Below are 21,027 nucleotides of genomic sequence, written 5' to 3' on the forward strand. Positions count from 1 at the left end.
ATGTGAAATTAAGTACGAATAAGGTGTTATAGGTACTTAAACACTGTTTTTAAGGTTTTGATTGGATGAGTTGCACAAAGACGGGGATCCAATTTATAGTTACGAAAAACGAAAAAAACGGGTATAAATAAGTAAGATGCATATTGCCATGAAGATTTTTTTTTTGGAAGCCATTTCAATGTTACAGTCTACCATGACGTGTACATGCTGTAAGTAATGGAAGCCAGTTTAATGGAAAGTCATTTCAATGTTATGGTGATGTAAGTAAGTAAGTAGTTAAGTACTATACGTTTCCCACTCATACTATAATATTCTTTTGAGAAGCTATTTCGACGTCTAGACATGTACAGTGTTTTCTATAATCATGTGTCAAAGCTGTTCTTTTTCTTCGAATACGCGATAAATATTCTTATGGGAAGCCATTCTATAGTAAATGTAACGATATACAGTACCGTGTACGTGCTCAAGTCAGTACCGTACGTTTTCTACTCGAACCATAAGTGACCATTTTTTTGGGAAGCCATTTAGGTAGTACGACATGTATAATATAATTGTGTGTCAGAAGTGTGATCGTTTCTCATTCATACGTTATAACTTTTCTTATGAGAAGTCATTTTTTAAAAAATGTCACGGTATGCCGTACCGTGGACGTTCTATAAGTAAATATCGTTTCCGTCTTGTGGTCATACGGCAACAGTTCCTATGGGAAGCCATTTCAATGTCACGGCATGGCGTACTGTGTATGTACTGTATGTGTCAATACTACATGTTTCTCACTCATACAATAAGACCATTCTTATAGAGCGTTTTCACGTGACGTCACAGCGGCATTATGGGGTACCAAAACAATACATTTTCTATCCTCCGGGGATTGAGCCCTATTTTTACGCAAATACTGTGCAGAAAGTTTCTATTGTTTATGGCTGCCTTCTCACGTGAGTGAAAACGCTCTATAGAGGCCATTTCAATGTAACGTTATATCGTACCGTGTACGCCTTGTATATGAAAAAAATACTTTTTCACTCGTGCGGCATTCTTTTTTAAAGCCATTTAAATGTCAAACCATGTGCATTCATGCTGAAACAGCAAGCAGCACGTTTTTTGTCCACATACTCCCCTTCCTCGAGCACCGAACTTTCCATAAATAAAATTCTGTTTAATCAAAAAAAAAAAAAATAAAATAAACAAAAACAAAAACAAAAACAAAAACAAAAAACGCCTCATTATTGTTCCGAACGCATTCAAATGCATGATGTCGACATCAATTCAGTCTAGCCCAGGTTTTCATTTCTTCCATGCTCTCTGGCTTCCATTTCAAATTAAAATTAAAACTTCCATTACTGTCTTGTTACGATAAAGTCTTTTTTTTACCTTAGAAAACCCAAAACGAAGTTCAATTATTCAAGTATTCCTTTTTCGTGAGGCTCATTTGATTAAACCTTCAATTAGCCGTGCGCGTATTTGTACCATTATAGCTTTATTTTCCATATTTTTTCAATAAAATCCATCCTGACTTATGCACACACACCTGCAGTTATACACTTTGTTTTTAAATCCTATAGCTAAATTGGCAGCAACCTTACACCAACTTAGAATAAGACATGATATTTCTACCATATTATTAACAAGAGCGTAGGAGTCGGTAGACTTAGTACTTTTGCACAAGTTGATATAATAAGTCCTGCGAGCTCATTGGTTATAATTTACGTCTGATGCTGCTTTAGTAAAAAAACACAGGTGATTATTTATTGAAAATCTCGCGCGCTGATTGGTCGAGAAACTCACACTTTCACATGATAGTCACCTCCAGCGATAATCCTAAATGGCGGACAGCCGCTTTGTTGCTGTTACCGGGAAAAAATGTCTTTTATCTTCTTTTTTTCCTTTTTATTATTATTATTATTATTTGAAAGAATCACCTGTGTATTTATACTAAGACAATAATTTGCCTCAGCCTCAGTGAATATCGGAGAATACTCGCGTCTCGGTAAATATTCCCCGATATTCACTTCGCCTTCGGCGCATGATTGTTAGATATTCACCTGCAGGTAAATATAGTGCGCACACGCACGCTTGTTTGTTTAATTTTTGCAGCTTGCTGAGATGAATAGAATTTGAAAAAGAACTCTCTCTCTATCCATTATTTATTATTTTCACTTGTTAATAATACTAAAACAGGCTCAGTGAATATCGGGGAATATTAACTTCGTCGCTCGAAGACTCGTGTCTCGGTAAATATTCCCCGATATTCTTCTCGCCTTCTGCAAAATTTAATTTGTTATTTTGTCTTAGTTTGAGTTCCGTTATGAAAAAACCCGAGGTGTTTGCCGCCGTCTCTGTCATATTCAGGGAATATAGATGAGGGTTCTCGATTTTCAGTTAACTATTAGTTTTTAGGTCAATTGTCAGTAAACTGTTAATGATTTTACGAGCGGTGACCATAAAAATAGCCAAAATAATGAAATATCAGTAAACTGTTGACTACTAATTTTTAGGCCAATAGGTTGCTATCAATACACGTCACTTCCGGTAATAGCTCGTTTTTAATGAATCATGGAGGTTATTTTGATTTCTTGTTTACTGGTTTGATGTCGTGAAAATAGTCAAATACAATAGTTTGAGGACTTATTTTGAACGCTTGTTTGCCCCCAGTTAACTCCAAAAAAGTCACGTGATTGATAGTAAGCAATAGAATAAGCGTGGGGTCACGAAAAATCAATCTTGGCTTTAACAATTTTCGATCTCAATTTCGATAAATAATCACAAAAGACGTTTTCTCGCCAAATTTGACGAGAATCTGTAAATTTAAGCTGAGGTAAGGTCATTTAAATACAATATAATTTCCCCATACCAATCACTCTATTTTCGGCTCCGTTCGAAGCGCTTTGAAAATAATATTATACATTTTAGGCTTGAAAAACAACATGCAACACGCAACATGCAACATGCAACATGTAACGTGCAACGTGCAACATGTAAAGTGCAACGTGCAACATGCAACATGTAACGTGCAACATGTAACGTGCAACATGTAACGTGCAACATGTAACGTGCAACATGCAACATGTAACGTGCAACGTGCAACGTGCAACTTGTAAAGTGCAACATGCAACGTGCAACATGTAACGTGCAACATGCAACGTGCAACATGTAACGTGCAACGTGCAACGTGCAACGTGCAACGTGCAACGTGCAACATGCAACATGTAACGTGCAACGTGCAACATGTAAAGTGCAACATGCAACGTGCAACATGCAACGTGCAACATGTAACGTGCAACATGCAACGTGCAGCATACAACATGCAACGCCCAACGTGCAACATTCAACCTTTTTTGAAATAGCTTTATTGAATACAATAAATTTGTAGGGTGAAAATGATTAATTCTTTGACAGACATCTATTATTGTAGCATTCTTTATTAAAAACTCAAGAATAATTCACTAGCGTTTGATCCAATTGGAGCGGCCACACACTCACGTGCATGTATTGTTGTCGTTGTCGTTGTCGTGGTGAGTGGTGCTGCTTCTGTTTTGTTGCTGTTGCTGTTGTTGCTGTCGTTGTTTTTTGTTTTTGCTGAAACCCCACAACTATTGTCTGGGTTATTAAGGAATTACTTTAAAAAAACGAAAGAAAGAAAAAAAGAAAGTTTTAATTTTTTAAAGAATTTTAAATTTTCAAATGTTTGAATGTTTAAATTGAAAAAAAAAAAAGTTTTTTCTGTCTGTTCCCCAACTTTAGAAATTCTCCATTTTATTCATTTTATTTTGAGAGACAAGACAAATAAAGGCGGGCAGACGAAACTTTCAAAAGTCGCCTACCTAGTGTTTGCCTAGTCGCCTACTAGTGTTTGCAGATGTTCCACATGAAGTTTTATTATTTTGATCTTACTTTATAATTCTATTCGTTTGGGTTCAAAAAATGCTAGGAGTAATGTGAAGAAGGAAAAGGTATGTTAGATATACGAAGGAAAAAATAATAAAAAAAGTTAATGTTAAAAGACGTAAATTCATGATCTTTATATTATCATTTTCGAAAAATAGTTTTATAAAAACGCTGCCCTTTTAGTTTTATTTATTCATCTTCATTTTGGGAATGTGTAGGTAAAGGGTTTGTGCCCGAAAAAGTTTAAAAAAAAGAGATACGTAATTGAAAATAAAGCAATCTAGCTTTGAGGTATACGAACAAAGGCAATTTTTAGAAATATGTGTATGTGTAAATATAGTTCACCATAAAGTATAGATTATGCAGGATCTTAGGAAGACGACTGTAATCTAACTCCACTTCAGCGAACACCTGCAATATGACAGCAATTGTCATTGAAAGATAAACTATGCAACTAGCTTTATTTTCCTAGAAGGACAGCTACGAACTTGTACAAAGTGTCTATATAGCAGGTAGGCGATGGGGATTTGAAACTAGAAAAAGGTAAAAATCATTGTAGAACCAGAAAAATACCAAAGAGAATCGTATTTTTTTAGAAGGAGGGACAAAAATATCGTACACTTTTACGCAAAAGGAAACGACAAGGAAGTAAGCATTTGTTCGTATATGTGTGCCAAAAAATTTAGATTTTTTTCAATGAGACGTGCACATATTTAATGATCTAAAGCTAAAGAATGAATAGGCTATGCTCGATGAAATTTATACGTGATTGCCTTGCTCAATAACCGTATGGTACTTTATTTATGATACAAACATGTAAATCACCAAATAATAAGACATTTTTGCAAATTTTTCGGCAATGATAAGAAATTTTTGGTAGAAATGCTAAAGTTAGTTCACTACTCAACAATTTCATAATCGAATCTACAGTACCATATCTATGTATTAGAATTTTTTATATGCTATATAATTATCAATATTTCAAACTATTAGTTCGAATTTCCTTTAAGAAAAAATGACAAGAGATGACCAGGAAACAGGTGTAAGGTTTTCTGCTTTCCTATCTCTGGTTTGGCAAAAACGTTTTTATAGTTTACTGAGATACAAAATATATTTGCAAATGATTAATTTCACGCAGTTGGCTTGAAATTTAGCGATAGCCAGTAGAGGTTCTTTGCTTCTGCCTATGTCTGGTTTAGCAAAGTAGATTTTATAGCTATAATACAAACTGTAATTCGTAAATCAGTCTTTTTAGCACAAATTGTTAATAATGGTAATTGAACTGAGTGGAGTGCAATTTGGTCTGAAATCAAACGCGCGATTACAAAATCGCACGACCGCGTAGCGGGAGTGCGATTTGTAATTGCAAGTTTGATTTCAGACCAAAATTGCACGACACGAAGTTCAATTACCACTTTATTATATCCACTTTGAAATCTTTTTTGAAAAAGACGTTTTTTCCAGTTAAACCGATATGACTTACAATCTACAAGCAGTCGATTCAAACATGCTGTCAAGAGAACTTGTTTATACTGATCGAGCAATGATTCTCATTTTGAAAACCAACACTTTCAATCCAAAACTAAAATGAATTTATATAGGACCAAAAGGCATTACATGTATTAAGAATCGTTTACTTACATTAAATAGCAAAACAATCCTGCCCAAAAGGGTTGTAATGAACTGGCTGTTGTTGTCCATACAGCCAATGCTCACTGCTTGTGTTTTTACGATTTCTGTTCAACATGTTAAGATCACACTTGTGCCGAGAAAACAGCAAAAATCAAAGGTTGTTTAGTCCTTCGGTTGTCCTTAAGAAGTCACGTAGCTCAGCAAAAATCTTCTTCTTAAGAAAAACTTCTTTCAGTGACTATTTTCGTCGATGTGTTGTTATGCTTTACAGATTGAAAGGAAACCACTTTCCACGATCAATCGCAAAGAAGTCACATTCAAAAGATGCCGATTGCATTTTCCCCCACTGCTTTTCGCTGTAATATCTTCAACTTACTTAAGCAGTTACTTTACAAAGATGCTTTTGACGATTTGAAGTGATCAGTTGGTCTTTTTAAGTCCTTTTTACGGCTTTTTAAGTCTTTTTTAAAGACTTTTGACGGTAAAATCCGGTTCTTCAGAAAATTTGTTTTTGAGTCGTGGCTCTTTTTTTTCGCAAGGAGCGGTGAGCTCAACACTCAGATGAATTCCTTGATATAATTGGCTAGAAAATGACATGTCTCTCTTGTGATTGGTTCATATCAGTTGATGTGTAAAATCGTGCAATTTAGAGCTCAAAATCGTGCGATTTATGCTGAAATCACTGCTGCAGGGAACCAATCAGATTGCAGGATTTGCTTGTGATTTCAAAATGGATGTAATAAATTTGTAAATTGTCGCGCGCTGATTAACTATCTTTATGATCGAGGACAGACAGATAAAGCTGACGTCAACGAGCGCGCGCTCTTTCCATTGGTTGTTTTGATCACTAAAGAACGTCGAAAAAATGCGTATTAGTGAATTCTTTTGTACTAAAAAACAAATTAAGGTCTTTCTCTATTGTCTGTACTCTTACCGAGCATGGGTAGCGTCAGCATATGATCCAAACTTTGCAGTGAAGCCACGCTGCGCTCGTATACACACCATAGATAAGGGACCTTTGATTGTCTAATTTATCCTTAAAAAAATAATTTTGATCAATATCTTAGCAATTTTAATTCGTTCTATCAACCAAAAAAGCCTTATGTAATTATTTGAATCAAGTAGTTTGAAATTTAGGTTTACAATTTGACAAGTGTATTTTTAGCCTTGAATTTGTTCCCTTGTCGCCTAGCAACGAGAGCAATTTTAAAACCGTTTTAAACACAGTGAAATTAACCCTTCATCTCGTGAGGAAGCATAATGTAGATTACGTCTTACTCATATATTGGCGAGCAGCTGTAGCACCCACGCGCAAATTGAAATATTTGTTAAATTCATAAAACACCGCTGTGTTTCTTGATTACAGACGGAGGTAGGGTTGGCGTCATTTCAGCGTCAAAATATCTTCAAACTTACTTCCCAAGAATACAAATAATTTGAGATTTCATAGATATCCAATGAACAAATGAATATTGTGCACGAAATTGAGTTAAACGTAACTTTGATTAACCGAGAATCAAGGAATACTTGATGATTAACCAAACATAACAAACGACGCCAGACAAGCGATCGAAAAAGTACACCAAAGAAAGTTCCCGCATTCAGTTTTGGTATGTATTAGGAGCAGGCGTAGCTCAGTTGATTAGTACGCCGCCTTCAGGGCCCGGTTGTTCAAAACCCCGATGTTTAATCGGGGTTTTGAACAACCGGGCCCAGAGCTAGAAGTCCACGGTTCGATCCTCAGAATCTTCTGTTTCGACTTTTCTCTGTTAATATGTGTAGCTTTAGTTTCATATACCTTTAGTATAAATACACAGGTGATTATTGAAAATCTCGCGCGCTGATTGGTCGAGAAACTCAGATTATCACACGACAAGCACCTCCAGCGATATTCCAAAATGGTGGCCAGCCGCTTTAAAATGTGGTTTAAAATGTGTTTTTTATCTTCTTCTTTTTTTCCTTTTTTTTTTGAAAGAATCACCTGCGTATTTAAACTAAAACAATTATTCACCTCAGTCTCAGTGAATATCGGGATTAATAACCTCAACTTCGTTTCGTTTATTATTTTCCGATATTCACTTCGCCTTCGGCGAATAATTGTTAAATAATAAGGGGCACTAATAGTTTAAGGGGTAAAGAGCGCACCTGTGCCCCTAGCTAGGGAGAATTGTGAAAGCAATTCAATCCCCGCGTCATCGAAGTAAAATGAGTGAGTGAAGTTTCTTGTTGCTTCTGTCATGTTTTTCAACGGTTTTTCTCAGGACTTTCCAGTTTCCTCCCTTCTCCTTTTTAATTTTCATTGAGAATCAATGAAAGAAGATCCACACTGTGAAACTACTGCTAATTTCTCATTCCTCCCATTTCTTTTATCGGGGTTTTTTGTTTTTGTTTAACCAAGTCCTATCTTTATTTATTTATTGATTAGTTAAGATCTACGAGAAGATTACTAGTTCAAAGGATGGAGTTTCAACAAATATTGATGATACTGGATATCCTGTCCACAATGATAAACATCATCAGCACACAAACTACTGGTAAGTCGTAAGGTACTTTTCCTCAGGTTTGCGTCGAGGGAGTTGCAGTTTTTAGGGGTGGAGGGGGGTGGGAGTAGGGGGGGAATTCGATCCGAAGACCTATTAGGGTGATGTAAGACAGAGGATCATTCGGAACAGACCACACCCCCTCCCCTTGGGATATGGCTAGCTACTAATCCTCGCTCGGCCAATGTTTGCCGCGTGAGACAATCACACCTAGATATATGAAAATAGAATGGATCCCTTTACTTTGGGCGTAATGTTCTCCCATTTCAGACCTCTTGTAATTCTCTTGATGACAAGATTCTCCGTTGGATTTGTACCATATTCATGTGTCCTCTCATGCGCAACCGTTAAACAAAGAAATGATACTACTAAAGAGAATAACACAGGCTTTGAAATGTGAAAACATCACGAACAATCTAAGAAGGTTTATAGACCTACTCAGACCTATTTCAGACCACGTGTCATTCCCTAGAGTATTATTTTTTTGTTTAACGGTTGCAGATGAGAAAACGCATGAATATGGATGCGACTCAAACAAAGAAACTTATTCTCAAGAGTGACACGTTGTCAGAAATGGGCAAGACATTACGCCCAATTGGATTTGGTTTATTGACTTGTTTTTTTAATAGATTACGGCTGCAATTTTGACTCGTCGTTCTGCAACTGGACCCAAAATACAAGCAATCCATTACAGTGGACAAGATTACGTTATAAAACACCCAGCCTCAATACAGGGCCATCTGCAGATGCATCAGGTAGTTAATGACAGTAATGTTGAAACTATACTTGGGGTACAACCACATGACTCAAAATCCCTTAAGATATATATGAATAACAATGAAACAGCCGCCATCTTGGTTGATCTAACAAGAGAAGCTAATGAGAAAGGTTTCGACGTAACATGCACCCCAAGAATACGTTTAGTCCACTAAGTCTTGTCTGGTTGACTTAGAAAATTAAGATTTTTTTAACATGGCGTAAATTCATTGCTTATCAATTATTATTAATATAGTAATGTTGTGTTACAGCGGACACCCTCGGGACCGTCACTTAGTGTCTGTAATACCGAGCGTCCGCAATAGCGAGAATTAATTACGGTCATTTCTTTGCCAATATTTTTGGCCGCTGTAACTAGAGTTGACTGTATTACGGGTTGTCAACGAGACGAGAGTTGACTGTACTTATGACTTACCTATATAATACGGGCACTTCTTTGCTAATGAATTCATTTTTTACTTAGAATTAAACATCTATAGTACAGTTGTGACCTGTATGATGCGGACAATTCATTCAGCTATGACTGCATTTTTAACTTTAAATCGACTTAGGAACACTTCCCAATAGATCTCTTTAGCTTCTTATGCAAATTGCCCATTTAGATCATATGACATTCCCTCGATATTGTTCTTTTATGACAAACTTGTTAAAATATTTGCACATGAAAGAATCAACTCCCAAGAGTGGCGTCACATGGACTGAAATGTGAACAACATACAACGAAGCTAAAAAGGTCTTTTCTTTTGGTTATGACTGCATTTGTCACATTAAAAAGACACTTCTATTACGGTCACCTCTGCAATACGGGCACTTCCTCGGGTTAAAACAAACCTTCATAATACAGACACCTCTCTAATACGAACACTCGGTTCCTTCAGGTTCTGGATCGTATATATACATAGAAGCATCCTCTCCTCGTAAATACGGTGACACAGCACGACTCATCAGCCCTGTCATCGAAGGTCCACATTGTATGTCGTTCATGTATTACATGTTCGGTAGTACCATGGGTAGTGTCGTGGTGTATGTGAACAACAACAGGACAAGTGATGCAATACCTGTCTGGATTAAGTCCAGAAACCAGTACGATAAGTGGAGACAAGCGAATGTCTATATCGATGATGAAAATAGTTATCAGGTAAATGAATTGAAGAAATTATTTAGCACGCGCGGGTTGGCACAACACGTCGAGAGAAGTGTTATAAGAAGCTCGACACAGCGGAGTGCTTCTCAATACTTCTCGAGTATTCTGCCAATCCCCAAGTGCTTTATTCATTTCTAAAATAAGAGATAGAAGTCAGATAGAGTAGTCATTATTTTGGACAGGAGACGAAACAAAAAAAAGAGTACGTATTGTTAAGCGAGATTCAAAATAGCTTAAAGCGTATACTCTGGATTTTGCCATCATCATAACACTGGGTTTAATTCTTACATCTTTATCATTCCTCCCCCTCCGTTAACTGTTGACAACCTTTAACGTCAGAGCCTACTTAGCAAGCCGTTACTATAATGTATTCATTTAAATACATTAAGGTACACCTAATACATTAAAATTAAAAGAACGACAATATGATACAATATATTTTCTGAATACATTACATTAATTGTGAGTGCTATATAGGTTCTCCACCCTTTTGACAAGCTTGAAGAAAATATGTCATGATGGTTGCCATTGCAATGTTCTCTATATATTCTGGTTAGACGCAAGCGCGCTGTGAAGGACTCGAACCCAGTCCCTACGTACCGTGACCTTATCCTGTGCCCTGAACTTCCAGTCATGCAAAAATTTGGCCTAATTTTTCATTAAGTTTTCTTAACTTTTAGATTTTCATCGATGGAGTGAGGGGGCTAAGCTATGAGAGTGATGCTGCCATCGATGATATTAAATTTGCCAAGGGAAAATGTCAAAATCTGAGTAAGTTTAACAAATTAGATATATTTTTAAAACTTCAAAAAATCTATTGGACATTCGTTAAAAAAATAGTTGTTTTATAATTGTTCATCTTGTTTTAATCCGTCAGTTAGTCAACTGCCAATAGTATCCTTCACAGGTCCCTGCGCCATCTTGTAGCCATGCCTTTGCATCGAAGCGAGACGAACGGTGAGCTTGCAGTGATAGAGACCTTTTTTAACACCTTGGACAATTACTTACATGTCTCTATCATTGCAAGCTCACCGTTCGTCTCGCTTCGATGCAAAGGCACGGCCACCTTTCAAGATGGCGCAGGGACCTGTGAAGGGGACTATTAGTCCGTTGTTTGGTTCATCCATCTATCCTTCCTTCTGTCCTTTCGTCCTTCCGTCCGGTCAGGGGGGTATTCTTGCCCTGAAATCTCCTTTTTTCCTTTAGGACAACATTGCCTTTTGTTTTACTTGAAGGTGCAGTGCTAACTCACAGGTTTTATCTGTTGCAGCTTATCAACTGATTCACGTTCACTACAAAGAAGAATTTAATTTATTCAAACTAGACACCGTCCCGCCTTACAACGCTTGGATCTACGATTTTTCATTCCATGCTCTTCAAACGAAAAATCATGAAAACGACACACTTTACTTTGTCTACCCGAATAAAAAATGTACGAAAACACTGCTTTCAAAGACTTTTTCAGTATCTAATAAAGATTGTACTCCTTTTGAGTTCTTGTACGCCTCGAAGAGTAGGAATAGTGGAAACAACAAGATAATGTTGCTTGATCGTGTGAACGAATCACAAGGAATTGCACTTGAGAGTCGTGGACGATGTTGCGGGGAGCTGGTGATGGACTACTTTTACGCGAATGTTACGATTGAAGGTAAAATACTGGGGAGATATATGTGGGGGAAGGAGGTGGGGTGATTTGCCCAAAACTCACTAACTGTAATCAAACTCCTCTAACGACATGCAGCTTCGAACCCAATGAACTGCTTTGAAGATATAACGGCCAACTTGCTAAGGGAAGAAACAAAACAAAGATGACGCAGTATATAAATTATACATAGAGATTTTGCCCGCAATACAGCTTGGACTGCCTGTGGTTAGATGGCAGAACAACAGAATCCCTTTGCTCTCGGGGATTGAATTCCTTCTTATGTAAAACGATTGCATTGTTCATGCCATTTAACATGGTTGCCGTCACGTGATAGTGCAAAACCTCTATATTTGTCCTACCATCTAATATGGTTGCTGTCACGTGATGGTGCGAAACCTCTATATTTGTCCTACCATCTAATATGATTGCCATCACGTGATGGTGCGAAACCTCTATATTTGTCCTACCATCTAATATGGTTGCCGTCACGTGATGGCGCGAAACCTCCATATTTGTCCTACCATCTAATATGGTTGCCATCACGTGATGGTGCAAAACCTCTATATTTGTCCTACCATCTAATATGGTTGCCGTCACGTGATGGTGCGAAACCTCTATATTTGTCCTACCATCTAATATGGTTGCCGTCACGTGATGGTGCGAAACCTCCATATTTGTCCTACCATCTAATATGGTTGCCGTCACGTGATGGTGCAAAACCTCTATATTTGTCCTACCATCTAATATGGTTGCCGTCACGTGATGGTGCAAAACCTCTATATTTGTCCTACCATCTAATATGGTTGCCGTCACGTGATGGTGCAAAACCTCTATATTTGTCCTACCATCTAATATGGTTGCCGTCACGTGATGGTGCAAAACCTCTATTTTGTCCTACCATAAAACTTGGCTGCCGTCACGTGATGGTACGAAACCTCTATATTTGTCCTACCATAAAACTTGGCTGCCGCCACGTGATGGTGCGAAAACTTTATATCATTGACATGTGTAAAGGCTATTGAAGGATATGCCTGGAGGATTTCCTTGCCAAGTACTATATCAATTTTATCCCTATTTTTTCTCAGATTTATCGACATGTCCTCCCGGATGGGTCTCTGTTGGTAAATCGTGCTACCAGTACATCATTGGGAGCCTCTCTTGGAATGGAGCAAGATTACACTGCGTCACCAGAGGCGGCCATATTGCCACACCTTGGACTATGTCTAGAATGAACTCCTTGAATAACTACCTCAACAAACTGCAGTTTGGAAACCCAAGAGTGGCTTTTGTAGGTGCAACGGTTATTGAACATGGTCATTGGGAATGGTTCTCAGGGGCTTCCGTTAATCCTATCTTCTGGGGACCAGGACAGCCCTCTTGGGACGGTCAATGTGGAAACTTGATCAAAGGAGAAGAGTGGGATTCAAACTGGCTTGGATATGGATGGAAGTTAAATGACGAGCCATGTAATGACCCAAGCAGCTTTATTTGTCAAAAGAAAATGAGTAAGTTTGATAAATTTATTAAAGTTCCGATGTTTTAGCGTGGCATGTGCTATTATATGCCATAAGATGACGCCAACAGTTGGTCAAAATTAGTTATGTACTCATTAGGCGTAGGCGAGTTTTCCACCAAAAGTCTCTAATCGGCTTAGTGGATTTAGAAATTGCCGTGGGAGAATAATGGGAGATCCAGGTAAGTTACCTCAATGGCAAGGAGAAAAAAGCACATCAAACAGGTCGAGGAAAAAACTGGGTCAAGTTGTCTTTGCAATACCTTGTGGGGTTGTCTTAGGAGAGATATCTTCAAATGGCGTCTATTTCGTCCATAAAACAGCCCACAATGTACTGCAATGACAAGTCGACTCGGGTTCTTTCTCAACCTTGCAGAATCGCAAATTCACATGTGGTGTTCGCATGGATCAGAGTATTCAGTTTCTTGTATTCATGTCACAGAAGTGAAAGGCGAACGTTTTACCGAACACGATCCTTGCTACTATCCAAATAATCCGATAATCCTTTAACTGTCATATTTTTTTAACAGCACCAAACAAGACCTGTGAGTCTGATTGGTTTGCTCTCAGCAATAACTGCTATCACATCTATTTTGGTCTCAGTACTTGGGAAAACGCAAAACAAATATGTCAAGAGAAAGGCGGTCATCTAGCATCACTCGACAATGAAAGCACAATGAATGCCATGACTGCAAAACTAGACACTTTTTCTTATCTCAAAGGCTATAATGCTAAAGTTTTCGTTGGCTTAAGAAATGTTGGCCAGTTTCGATGGGTAAATGGCCAGCAGGTTTCCAGCAGTCTTTGGCACGGCGGAGCTGTTGATAAGTACAGCTCTAAGACGTGCGGTGCGTTAACACCTTATGCAGGATCGTGGAGGATGACTCAATATGATTGTAGTTATTACCTTATTGACTACCTTTGTCAAACAGAAAAACGTAAGTTTAACGCAATGATAAAATGTATTTTAGAAGTTTTCGTATGATTGGGAAATGTATGGAAGTGACGTTACGCGGACATGCCATAACACTGAAATGGCTTCCAATAGGAATGGTTAACTTAGAAATCGGGTAAAATACTGACTTACAATACTTACACATTACGACATGCCGCAACATTGAAATGGCTTCCCATAAGGATGGTTAACTTAGGAATCGGATGCGATACTTACTTACGGCACGTCACAATTTACGAAATGTCGCAACACTGAAATGGCCTCCGAAGAGAATGGTTATGGTAGTAGAGTAGAGTAGAAACCTTTATTTAAACGAAAAAAGTATAAAAAAACAGGGTAGTCCATTCAGTGGCAAAATGCCCCTGCTATCAAAAGGAGCCCTGATAAATACACATACACAACTTACAATAAATAGAAACTAAAAAAAGCTAATATGATTAAAATGTAATACTATTTACAATATAGTTTCAATACTAAATCTAATAATGTAAGTACCTAAAAGCTAATATATAAAGGGTTATTAGACCTTTCCATGAGTGGGGAACGTACGGTACATGCTGTAGCAATAGAATGGCTTCCTATAAGAATGGTACGTATATATAGTACGAGTGGAAAACTTACGGTATTGACTTACGACAGTAACATGCACGGCAACATCTTGTTAATCTATTATACCTAATTTACCCGCATTAAAAGATAATTAGATTTCCATAATTTATCTTATTTAACACAAAGAAAGCAGGGGATTCTTGTACTTTTATTTCAAATTCCTTATGCTTGAGTTAGGGTTAACTTTGTTGGGTTTGAAAATCCTAGGCAACAAAGTAAATCCTGGTATGGCGGAAACGAACAGCAGTGTTTCTATTGGAGAGCCATCATTTGTTGTTGATGGAAGCTACGCGACATGTTTTCAAACGAAAAAGGTAACTGACACCACAGTTTAAAAGTTTGCGTGCACTTGTCATTAAAGCTAACTCATCCATCCATCCATCCCTCCCTCCCTCCCTCCCTCCCTCCCTCCCTCCCTCCCTCCATCCCTCCATTCATCCCTCCATCCATCCATCCATCCATCCATCCATCCATCCATCCATTGACATGTATTGACATGCATCCAACCTACAGCTCTGCTTTCTGTCATATACTTGTAGGAAGATCATCCTTCCATCAGAATAGAGCTCCGAAACGAGATATATGTATCTGCCGTACAAATCATCATCAGGCGAGGATGCTGCCTGGATAAGAATGCTGACCTGCGTGTATATCTCGGCGAAGAAGGATCAATACCAGCAGAGTGTACTGTATTCCAGTATGTTTTCCCAAGTTCCAATAAATACTTCGTCTGCAATGCTTCACATAAGACTAGGTACTTGGTTTTACGAGCTTTTGGTTCCAACGCAATCTTATCGCTATGTGAAGTGATCGTGTATGGATCAGGTTAGTGAAAAACAGTGATGCGATCTTTTAGGTGGTGTTACACAAGACGATTTGCGGTTTTTCGCGCAACAAATTTTAACCATATTTTGTTGCGGCAACATTTTTCATAACATTGCTGATATCAATTTGTGTTGCCGCGCACGCCATGTTAGACAAAGCCAAGTTGTAACGCAACAATGTTGCGCAAAAAATCTGGTGTAACACCAGCTTTAAGGGAGAATGTTAGGAAATCGTTTTATCGTTCCATTTGAAAGTGTATGTTTTCCCCTTGTCTTGATTGGGGATTCAAATGTGTCACATTCAACCCCGGCTTTGCCTCACCTCTCCTAATAAAAAAATTCTCAAAACTGAGTCCTCGTAACTCCACCTAGCCACTTCACAAAAAGAAATACTTTCATCCCTAGGAAGCGTCTAAACTGAAGATTTTTGAGTGAAAACCAGTATATTTAGAATCAAGGAGAGTGTTGTAGCGGTAGTATACTATTCTTTGATCATGGTGTCCCGGACTCAATTTCTGATCCCGTTATCTCCTATTAGTGGAGTTTGTTAGTTTCCTCTCTTGACGTTTATCCGGGTTCTCCCTTTTTTCTCCCTCAGCAAAATCCACAACGCCAAGTCCAAAAGGACGTTTGCACGATGGCGGAAGATGGGGACATTTGACTCCTACCAGACTCCCTTGATCGCTTTCTTTTGTACAGTTAATTAGTACCAATTGACCTACCATCTCATGAGATCACCATTTAAACTATGAAAAAGAGAATTCGCGATGCATCATTGTAGTTAGAGTCAAGTGACGTCATCATAGGTCCTATTCGAGCTGTCAGTTAAAAGTTGAAAGTCTTTTTGAGAATACGTCAAAAGTATAATCAAAATATTGATTCGCAAACATTTGACAAATATTTTGTAACCTTGAATTTATTCATTTCAGATACCTCTCAAGAATTCCAGGGTGTTTTTCAAGAGCTATGGTACGGCGTTTCATCAAACTACCTCTCAAATCTGCGTGTCAATCCTCGTTTTCCTTTCCAACCGGATGCTGTTTCAACGATCAAGGACTTCGATGCGCCCTACGATATCAATATCAATTATGGTCAGCGGTTATCAACATATCTTCAGGTGAGTCATTAAAGATATATTTTTCGTTCTTTTCAGAGATCCGTTTATCAACATTAATATCTTAATCAATTGTTGCTTGGTTTCAATTGACGTCATTTCCTGTTTCCTGCCAAATATATATAAGCTCAACAATAGACCGTTTTTTCAAGGTTGCGTGCGCATCCAACTTGACGGGTCACAAAACTGAAAAACGCAAATTCAGTAAAAATTGAGAACTGAGAATTATCGGTTTTATGATTTTTTATCGAAAAACCTCATAGAGATGTATGATAATTTTTGTTATAAAGCTCTTTTTCTGGTATCGTACGTGGGCCGTCAAGTTTCTTAAAATTGGATGTGCATGCAACCTTGTGTAAACGGTCTATTCTTTCTGGCTGACTGCAAATGGTAGTCAGTAGTTTGATCACCATTCGTAGTATATCGTAATGAGATTCGAAGTCTGATTGGAACCCAACTATAGAGTTTTTGCACCATCACATGCCGGCGCCTATAATACAGCTTGGACTGCTTGTGGTTAGATGGGAAAACAAAAAAAATTCCCTTTGCTTTTGGGAATTGAATTCCTTTTTATGTAAAAAGATTGTATTGTTCCTGCCATCAAACATGGCTGCCGTCAAGTGATCGTGCAAAGCCTTTATTCCAAACTCATACTAAGGCCCCGTCCACACGTATCCGGAAATTTTTGTATCCGCAGATTATTTTTTGCGGATACGAAAATGTTTGCGTCCACACGCAGCGTATTCGAAACGTTTTCACCGTCCACACGTATCCGTTTTCGTAGAATTTGCGGATACGGTCACAAAAATGTTGCGGACACGTGTGGACGCAACCCGTATCCGTAAAAAAAAAAGTTACGGATACAAAAATTTCCGAATACATGTGGACGGGGCCTAACTCAGCAAAAAATTTTTATTACGCGACGGAAAATTATCGATTGCATGAAATCGGAGTTCCAGAATAAAATTCCATTGCCCTTTCCATGGCCATTTTAATTTACGTTTTAAGGGTAGACCTTTTTACTGATAGATAGCATAGCATAGATTGGCGAAGTTCATTTTTCACTGATTTTACGCTTTGGTGTTTTATGTATCGCTCCAACTACAAGAAAATTCAATTGGTTTTTAGATGTGTTTTAAATTGCATAACGTAAAGTTATATAAAAAGACACCCTGACAGCTGTGCCTATGAATGTTAAATATTTGCTCCCTCGGTATCTGATAATCTCTTACTGAAGACAATATAATTTAATATGGCCGCAGTATCAGAACAAAGGTCTATTTTTTTGAATTCCTGAATTTTGTCTTTCCTACTAGGTTCCATCTAACGGCAACTACACATTCTACGTGGCGTGCAACAACGAGTGTGAGCTTTCAATAACTACGATTGACGCATTTACTGAAACAATTAACGAATCGATGACAAGTGAGGAAGATTCTTCAGGAACAGCTTTGTTGAACTTGTTTTTTAAATATAACGTTGAACATAACGACTGGACCAGGCAAGTTGTGATATTAGTAAGATATTGTTAGATTATTAATCGCTAGTCAGTGTTATGATGAGGTTAATGAGATTCATTCAGCTGATTGATACCAAGCAATAGAATACTCTCTGATTGATAGCACATGACGGGCAGTGTTTGCCTGTCATTGTAGGCTGGTAATGAGATTCATGAGATTCATTCAGCTGATTGATACCCAGCAATAGAATACTCTCTGGTTGACAACACATGACGGGCAATGTTTGCCTGTCATTGTAGGACGATAATGAAATTCATTTAGTTAAACAAATACCCAGCAATAAAATACTCTCTGGTTAACGTTGATAACACATGGCGGACAGTGTTTGCCTGCATTCTAGACTAGAATAATGATAGGATTTCGAGATTCATTCAGCTGATTAATACCAATCAATGCTTCAAAATGACTTATGTACTAACTCTTTATCCAGATACCCAACACTCCAGACATCGAGTCCAGTTCCTTTAAGCACATGTCATTTGTATAAAGTAGTTTTGCTGATGAAGCAAGGAATCGGGAAAGACTGTGCTTCTGTGGGAATGAGGCTTCCTAACGGAACATATGAGCGACCGATACCATCAAGGAGACTTTACTGGGTGAATCCAGGTATGATCGAAAAAAACCTTAAAATAGATCCATTCCGCGTGGGTGTCAAGCGTGGGTCGAGTCAATAGAGACCTATTGCACTATGTTCTTGCTAGGTACCGCAGATCTCAGACTTCAGTTCGATGTCAAGCGTTTTCCGTCAGTTTTTTTGACATTTAGCAAGGCGTCATAACGAGGTTGTTGCTGGAAGAACCACCATATTGAATTTCATTGATGCTGGATGTTTCTCTTTGTTTGCGGGTGTGTTTTTGGGCCCGATCCCTACCAGTTAGCGACAAACCTGATGCTAAATGTCTGCATCTCTAAATGTTAACCTTGGATTAAAAAAGATATATTGAAGGTATATTTGTAAGATGTTTTCATTTTTTAGGAAGCTTGTGGAATAATTTGTCAATATTTACCAATTTCAGATCATATGTCATTCCCTTGAGCATCATTTCTTTGTTTGAAGGTTGCGCATGAGAAGACACATGGATATGGATACAACTCAAATAAAGAATCTTATTCTCAAGAGAATGACCCTTGGTTTGAAAAGAGTAAAGTTTGAACCAATAAGACGAATTTGGTATATTAATGTTTCGAGGACCAATGTTAAGAAAATAATAGAACCCTTTTACTTTGGGCGTAACGCTATTCCATTCATTTATTTGATTATTTTCATCTTTCAATAGGTACGAGGGAGATCTATTTTGAGCTCAAGGAACATAATGACGTAATCAAGGTCGACACCGGCACTAAGGGACTTATTATCAAAGGTGAGACGTCGTGAAAGGGTGGGTGTAGAGGAACCATGAATAGGAGGTAGCTAGATAGATGTAAAGCTACCTAGTCCAGATAAACTGGACCAAAATTTCTTATGAACTTTTTTCTTTCTCAGGAATAAATGGAAAACATCCTCACACACAAAGCAAAACAAAACAAACATAAAAGCAAACAAACAAACAAACAAATAACAAACTAAAAGAAGGTTTGCTACTTATTAACGTGCTGTTTGCGCAACCATGGAAGTATAATAGGTCCAGCTCTGGCCTAGCAGATGATAGGAAGATGGAGATAGAGAATAGACTGTGAGAAAGATAGAGTCCCTTTGTATTCCTTGGCCAATATTTGAGGCGGGGGTGAGATAATGCCCTCGTTATTGGTGGTTAACGAATTTTCCAAGTTTATATGACTGACTGATATCAAGTCATTCAGTGTACAGTAACGCGTCAATTTTTTCTCAAAAAAAAAAAAAAAAAATGTTCAGTATAATCCATAACAAACACTTAATAAATAAACCCCATTTGATTGCATTCTTCTTTGGTGACGTAGACCTTTTCAAACAAATTTTGTCCATCTTCCCTTGTGAGATGTTGTTTGTATCAAACTCATAAAAGGTCTTATTTTTTGTTGTCCTTGCTGTTTTATATGTGAACAATATAGCGTACATGAATTCTCCCTCTTTTTCCTATTAAATGACGCGCGTCAATTATAATTTGTATACTCTCATCTTCCTTCACTAGCGTCTTATAAATATTGTTGTCGTGGTATTTACTGTCCAAACTGCCCAATCAAGCTTCAATTCCGTGTTCTCGATTCCATTATCACCGTCGCCGAGTCTCTTGCTATGGATTGTCAAGAGAATGACTTTACAGCAACGTTAAACATCCTGGCGCAACCACGTGACTACTTCATGAATGTAGGTAACAGAGAAGGGTGAAACGAAACTTAAGAATTAAGGGAGCTCCTGTGTAATCTCGAACTGTTGCAATGCAACTAAAATATTATAAACATGTTTAAAATGCAGGGAAGGGAATGGTGGCCGGGGAACAAGGCTTCTCAAAATGCAGTTTCCCACCGTCCCTGAGTAAAATTATTACGTCTTTTGTTTCAGATAAGTTATTCATTTTGTCATGGCTTAGACGAGAAAATAGAACAGAAGATTGTAGGCACACTTACGGTTTTGCGTAAGTATCTGGCGATAGGCGTAAAATAAATGGACGGACGGACGGACGGTCGGACGGACGAATGGATGAGACAAGTACGGCGGAGACGGAGACGGAGGAGTTGGGGAGGTTAGCCCGCCCGCCCGCCCGCTTTTAACGATAATTACATTTTTGTTTTGTGAGAACTTTAATCAACATCAATGATTTCTCTTGTAGCTAAGGTATATCTAGGATGTAACTTCATAAAAAACACGTGCTCCTGGAAAAATGAGAATGGATGGAATTTGACTCGGAAGTTACAAAGCTACGACAGTAAGTACTTACAGTAAGAAAGCCAA

The 21,027-nt window shown here is 38.0% G+C and overlaps 2 protein-coding genes across 2 annotated transcripts in view; one reads left to right on the plus strand and one right to left on the minus strand.

Moving 5' to 3' along the window:
- LOC116305127 (uncharacterized) overlaps positions 1-6,016 on the minus strand; it is a 71,783-nt gene extending 65,767 nt beyond the window's left edge. The window contains exon 1 of the mRNA XM_089026002.1: positions 5,527-6,016. The gene's annotated coding sequence lies outside the window, so the exon portion shown is untranslated. The remainder of the gene's footprint in view (positions 1-5,526) is intronic.
- The window catches only part of LOC116297509 (uncharacterized), a 48,178-nt gene that overhangs the window by 1,220 nt on the left and 25,931 nt on the right, over positions 1-21,027 (plus strand). Inside the window, exons 2-17 of the mRNA XM_031705749.2 lie at positions 7,943-8,051; positions 8,687-8,812; positions 9,713-9,972; positions 10,659-10,749; positions 11,249-11,626; positions 12,709-13,128; positions 13,667-14,074; positions 14,908-15,014; positions 15,240-15,525; positions 16,454-16,641; positions 17,955-18,139; positions 18,589-18,764; positions 19,436-19,519; positions 20,267-20,442; positions 20,638-20,710; positions 20,906-21,001. Of these exons, the coding sequence (XP_031561609.1) occupies positions 7,943-8,051; positions 8,687-8,812; positions 9,713-9,972; positions 10,659-10,749; positions 11,249-11,626; positions 12,709-13,128; positions 13,667-14,074; positions 14,908-15,014; positions 15,240-15,525; positions 16,454-16,641; positions 17,955-18,139; positions 18,589-18,764; positions 19,436-19,519; positions 20,267-20,442; positions 20,638-20,710; positions 20,906-21,001 (3,163 nt within the window). The remainder of the gene's footprint in view (positions 1-7,942; positions 8,052-8,686; positions 8,813-9,712; positions 9,973-10,658; positions 10,750-11,248; positions 11,627-12,708; positions 13,129-13,666; positions 14,075-14,907; positions 15,015-15,239; positions 15,526-16,453; positions 16,642-17,954; positions 18,140-18,588; positions 18,765-19,435; positions 19,520-20,266; positions 20,443-20,637; positions 20,711-20,905; positions 21,002-21,027) is intronic.

This window comes from Actinia tenebrosa, unplaced genomic scaffold (assembly GCF_029948245.1).
Source record: "Actinia tenebrosa isolate PJP-AT-01 unplaced genomic scaffold, QUT_ActTen_1.0 PGA_scaffold0__85_contigs__length_37466705, whole genome shotgun sequence".
Classification (NCBI taxonomy): Eukaryota; Metazoa; Cnidaria; class Anthozoa; order Actiniaria; family Actiniidae; genus Actinia; species Actinia tenebrosa.